The sequence below is a fragment of the Ailuropoda melanoleuca genome, chromosome 13, assembly GCF_002007445.2.
Source record: "Ailuropoda melanoleuca isolate Jingjing chromosome 13, ASM200744v2, whole genome shotgun sequence".
Taxonomy (NCBI): domain Eukaryota; kingdom Metazoa; phylum Chordata; class Mammalia; order Carnivora; family Ursidae; genus Ailuropoda; species Ailuropoda melanoleuca.
In genome coordinates, this window is record NC_048230.1 from 60,850,972 (window position 1) to 60,856,971 (window position 6,000).

At 56.7% G+C, this 6,000-nt stretch overlaps 1 protein-coding gene across 8 annotated transcripts in view; it reads right to left on the minus strand.

Moving 5' to 3' along the window:
* The window catches only part of HNF4A (hepatocyte nuclear factor 4 alpha), a 58,563-nt gene that overhangs the window by 22,698 nt on the left and 29,865 nt on the right, over positions 1–6,000 (minus strand). For 3 of the 8 annotated variants that reach the window (XM_002917365.3, XM_002917364.4, XM_019797662.2), the window contains exon 1: positions 2,229–2,458. The exons of 1 other annotated variant lie outside the window; for it this stretch is intronic. In XM_002917365.3, coding sequence (XP_002917411.1) covers positions 2,229–2,343 — 115 coding nt within the window. In that variant the 5' untranslated portion in view covers positions 2,344–2,458. Of the gene's footprint in view, positions 1–290; positions 2,201–2,228; positions 2,459–6,000 lie in introns of those variants that run through there. 4 more of the 8 variants (XM_019797664.2, XM_019797665.2, XM_019797661.2 and 1 more) reach the window with 4 other exon arrangements.

Below are 6,000 nucleotides of genomic sequence, written 5' to 3' on the forward strand. Positions count from 1 at the left end.
AGAGAGGACGGGGGACTTGCCCAGGGTTGTCCCACTCCTGGTAAGGGGAGGAGCCAGGCTTACAGCCCAGGCGTGCTGGATGACTCTGGCCCCGGCTGCCCTTGCTGGGGCGTCTGCTGGGGCCTCTGGTAAACAAAGACCGCTGTTGCTGTTGCTTCCAAATCAGGGGTGGGAGACAGGTGGGGGGCTCTCCGGGGAGCTCTGGGGCCACCAGCTTGGGAAGTATGTAAAATGTAATCCCAACACTCACACCCTTTCAAACGCCACGGGAGACCGCAGGCCTCTCTTACGGGTGCTCGGTGTTCTCGGGACGACCCATGTGGGGCGAGGACCAGCGCTGAGCACCAGGGGCCTCTTCTGACTTAACACTCCGGTTAGCTCCGGGAGGCAGGTGTTCTCAGGTACTCCCATTTGACAGATGCGGAAGCAGGAGCTCAGAGAGGAAGACAGCTTGCAGAGTTCGCACAGGCAGAAAGCATCTCTGCAGAACGTCAGGCCAGGTCTTTCTGGCTCCTGAGCCGGAGGCCGTGCTCTCTATGGGACATTCAGTGGCGGCCTCCACCCCAGGCGCACAGGGCCCCTGGGAGGTGCAGGAGCTGAAGGGGTGATGGGGCTGGCCCCAGGGAGTAGTCTGGGGCTGGGCAGTGGCCAGGAGGGTGACAGCACACAATGTCCCCGCGGGGTCACACGACACCCTGCCTAGTGTAGAATCTTCTTGTTTACCATTTGCTGTGATTTTCCCCTCAACTCCCTGACATGGACACTCCTCAAGGCCGGCCGGCCAGCAGGCCTGAGATGATTAAACCCATTCTGCAGAAGCTAGAGAGGCCAAGCAAGGGGATATGACCGGCCCAGGGTCGCACAGTGAGAGGACGGCAGGGGCAGGGGACCAGCTGGTGAGGCTGAGCACAGGCATGGCGGTCACGTCTTTCTGACTGAGCCAAACTGACAGCAAGTGTTACAGACCCTGGCTGAAGCCGCAGAGCCATGGAAGGAAGGCAGGGGGCAGGCTGACCTCAGTCACCTGCCACACACCTTATTGGAGGCTGGCCTAGGGCCTTTCTCCTCTAGAAGCGTCTTGGCTTCTAGGCTTCCTCCCTTCCCCTACCACCTTGGGGAGGAGAACCTTCCACCCCAGCTTCAGATGTGCCCTTGGGGATGTGGGAACAAATATATACACCTGGGCAGAGACACACGCGGGGACAAAATCCGCTCAGAGAGAAACGGACGTGTAGCTGAGGCGAATCTCCTTCGGCAAATGTCAGGATCGACCCCCTGCAGAATCCAGCTTAGCAGAGAGTACCGCTCACCCCCCCAGTCCAGGAACGCGCACCCGGACAGGAGCAGGTGCAAACGGGGCCACAAGACAGCATGTCCAGAGAGGACATATGTCCAGAAAGCACAGGGCACACTCACAGATCCACATCCACAGCGCCTGGGTGCGAACATCCACAGATACACGGACACACGCTCACCGTGCTTCCCGACACAAGCAAGACAGACACCAGCCAACGCAGACGCAGTCATCAAATACAAATGGAGATGGACAGAGCAGACACACAGACAAACGAACACCAATATGCAAATGGATTCCCGGAGGCACATCCACGTTTGCCAACACAGCATACCACCCACCCACCCACCGAGTGCACGGAAACTCATGCGTGCACACCCAGACGAGGCCACGAGCACACCACTGCACCCACCACTGATTGACATCTCATTGAGCAAAACTTCCCTAAGGACTCCATTTTTCTTTCTTAAGTGGGGCGTTCACCCCAGGAAAGTCCCCAAGACACCCGGCGGTGCCTCCATCCAGCATCTCCAGGGACAGAGCATACCTTTCTACCTCTCCGGACCTAAGCAGAAGGGTTCAAGAAGGGGCCTAGTCGGGCCCAACTAGGGGAGCTGGACGCCAAGGAGGAGGTCCCCATCATGTCACCGCTCCCAGTGACGCGCTGAGCAGAGAGCGCCTTGAGGTAACAGGAACCAGATGGGCCAGACAGGACCGCCGGGGATCTACTTTTGCTGGAGCGTTGCCCACGCAGGCCTCCCCTCACCCAGAATGTCTCTGGTCGCTGTACCTGGGGACACCTGTCTCACCTGGCGACACCCGTACTGACCTCTAGGCCAACCTGCCGTTCTCTATCATCCTCCTCCCAGTCCGGCATCGAGGGCCACAGACCCGCTCCCCAGCAGCACACCCAGGCACACCTGCCCCCACCTACCATTGCCCATCGTCAACACCTGCACATTCTCGAACTCAAGGGTGGTGTAGGCTGGGTCCAGCGCGGCACTGTAGTCAGCCATGTCCATGTCGACGAGGGTTTTGGAAAGGCGCATCCTCCCCTTCCACACCGCGACCACTCGCCCTGCCCAGGATGCCCACCCCGAAGGCTCTGGGCAGAGCCCCGGCCCCCTCCCTCCGCCCTCCCACTGCCTCTTCCCCGGGGCCCTCTCTGCCTTCCTGCGTTTCAAACCGTCCTCTGGGAGGATCTGCCGGAGTCTCGGCCTAGCCCCTGCAGAGGGGTGGAGGCTCTGCCGGGGAGGGGTGGGGGTTAATGGTTAATCGGCTCCCCCACTGGTGGATAGGCTGGGCGGGGCTGCAGGGATTTGGCTGTTTGCTGGTTTCTGGTGGACACCGGGGTGCTATTACAACAGTTGGGGCCCTAACTCCCCGATATTCAGTTACGGATTTCTGTAAGACAGGCACGCTAACTCATCGGCACTCATTAGACCCGACTCAGCCACCCCCCCCAAGTCACTGTTGCCCCAAGTCAGGCATTCTAACTGATATGCTGAGACGCTGACAGCCCACCTCCAAGATGCCCTGATTCAGTAACTTCCCAAATCATTGACTCCTACCCTCAATGCTCTCCAGGAGATAAAGCTGCCTTGTGGCACAGGAATTAAAGGCCTAAATCCCAGGCCCCAGACACCAATCTTCTAGATCCTCCTTCTGGGAACTCCCTTCCCGTTGCCCACCTCCCCGGGGAGCAGCATGGACTCACCTTGGGTTCTCCTCTCCTCTCCCCACGACCCCCCAGTGCCCGCCACCAGCCCCCACAGCACCCCAGCGGCTCAGGCCCCGCCAGACAACGTCTCCCAGTGCCCTCACCTCCTCCTGCTTCCTTCCCCCGCCCCCCGCCAACAGCCAGAGACGAGGCTTGCAGCCCCACAGACCTGGATTATCAGGCGCCTACCCCCTGCCAATCATGACTTTGGGCAAATGATTCTCCTCCTGGAGCCTCAGTTTCCTCCTCTGTAAAAGGCATAATCGACCTCCCAGGGTGGCTTGAGTATTAAACGAGATGGTATCGGGCAGCACCCATCAAGTGTCCCATCCCTCCTCCCCCCCATCCCATTTCTATCTCCCTCTTCTCTCCACCCATCCCTCCTTCAGAGGGGCCTTCGTGGGCCTGTCACCTGAGCAGTCGCACAGGGCCCCACACATAGGTCCCTGTGTTTGGTTTAATGCTCTGCTGTTGCTGAAATTCTTAATGATTTCTGAGTGAGGCGCCCTGAGAATTCTGCACCTGGTCCCTCCTGCCTTCTGTGGGTGTTCACCCTTCTCTCGTCGTGTCCTCCAGCCCCCTGGGCCTTCGACACAGGCCCTGCCAAGAGCTCCCCACATAGCCCAGGAGGTGAGGTCGCAATGCAGGAGGTAGAAAGCGCAGGCAAGGGCAGAAGGGCCTAGACTTGGGAGGCTGGGAGCCTGTCTCCGGGGTCAGCTGGAGCAAGAGTGGGTGAATTAGTGACAGCTGATGAGCGAGTAGCGACGGGGTGAGTTAGTGGTGGAGTGAATCACGGAAGGAGCGGGTGAATTAGTGAAAGAGTGAAGGAATCAGTGAATGAGTAAACAAGGGGCGGGTTCTGTGTGGGCAAATCAGCGGGAGAGGCGGTGTGTGTTCAAGGGTGGGCAGAGGTAGCCTCCTCATTCTTCCAATTATTTAGAAGCCCCTTCTCTGCCCTGTGTAGCCTTGTTCTGCCCCGCTCCATCGTGCCCCCGGAGCTGAGATAGGGAAGCAATTGTCCTGGAGGAGAAGAGAGGCTGGATTTGACGTCAGGAGACCCAGGTTTGGGAGCTAGTACTGTCACTAGTTGGATGCCTTTGTTCCACTCACATCTCTCTCGGGGCCTCAACTTCCCCATCTGTAAAAAGGGGAGATCTTGGCCCATTTGTCTGTTGGACAAGACCCGCAGGGAGGGAGGAAGAGAGACCCCTCACCCCACCCTGCAGTCTGCACCTAGAGTTTTTGATAAAGGCCCAAAGGAGACTTCCAACTACTGGCAGGTTCCTCCCGTGCCCACCCGGGGACTTCTGACCCCAGCTCCAGCAGCCAAGACAGAGCTCAGCAGGGCAGGAGAACCGATTGAGGCATAAATACAGAGAAGAAGGGGGGGCAGCTCTGGGAGGGGCCTCTGAGGGCTGACCCCAGGTCCTGCCACCTGTCTGGCACCTGTGATAGGCCACACACAACGACTCCTCTCACGAGCTGGCCACATGTGACCTCCACACATGGCAGCTCGTCAGTTCTAAGAGGCACACTCGCCCATCGCCAAAAGTGGGATGTGCGTATTAGCATGTCAGAGTTTCACTGGCAACAAAAATAATTTTTCAATCTCTATAGATGACATCTTAGACTGAATTAAACAAGGTCTATGGTCCACTGGGGTGAGCCATGGCATGCCACATACATGACCTGCTACACAGAAGAACCAGCAGGTAGACAGTTGCATATGATAAGCTACCAAGAACACAGAGTGTGACATGAACACTTTACCAAACACACAACACGCATGACCCACTGCTTATGAGTCACAGTCCAGAAACCTGTTTCATGCCCTGCCCACGTCGCACACATCCCAGCCTCCTCCTCATGTAAATCTACCCACTCTCGAGCTGGAACTGCTCACACGTGAATTTGCATAACTGATTACAGACATGACTGATTTCACCCTTAGCCGACCCCGAACAGCATCTTCTAGACACATGTCCCTCATATAAATGACATGCCACCTATAAGATCCACTGGCTCTGTGATCTCAAGCAAGTTATTCTTTTGAAGCCTCAGTTTTTCCTTCTATAAAATGGGCCTAACTTGTAGTTTGTTGTGAAGATTAAATAAAATATTATAAGGGTTCTTAGTCCTCCTTCCCTCTCCCTTCCACCACTTAGAGGGTAAACCATAGGCCTGGAAATAAGACAGAGCTAGGTCAGAATCCAGGCACTGCCAATTTCCCAAAGCTATGACATCAGGTCCCACCCCTCCCAGCCTTAGTTTTGGTCAGATAAATGGGTTGATATCGTCTTTGCAGGGACGGTGTGGGCTTTAAATGACCAAGTGTAGGCATCTGGCGCAACAGGGGCAATGATCACTGGCGGCTGATTCCTTGACCCACTGGCCATGCAATCGGTGGCAGTCAGATCCCCTGCTCAGGAGAGCTCCCGGGGACGGCCCGCCTGGCTATGGACAAACCCGGGCCCCTCTGCCATCAGCTCAGCAGCCACTCTTGCTCTCCACCCCACCCTGTGGTCTGGATGACCCCACTCGACATGCGGTGGCTCCCAGCAGATGACAGAGGACTCAGAGCTCACAGAGAGGTCCGACTCCTTCATGTTGTAGATGGAGAGATGGAGGCCTCTAGAAGGGCAGGAGGGCTCATCCGGGGCAGCCAGGGGGATGGGATGGGGCTGCTGTAGACCCAGCTGTGGGCAGGGCCTTCCAGCCTCCGGTCTGGACAGTGGTTAAGAGAGCTGCCACTCTGGACCACTTCCTTTTCCTTTTAAACCACAATGATGGCTAATGTTTCTGGAGAGATTCTGTGCTAGGCCCGCCCGGTGCTAAGAACTTGCCACTCTTCTCATTTTATCTGCCCTGCTTTACAGATGACAAAACTAAGGCTCAGAGACAAGAAGTGACTTGCCTAAGAGAAATAAAAGATAAAATGAACTTATGGGACTTTATCAGGATAAAGAGCTTCTGCACAGCCAAGGAA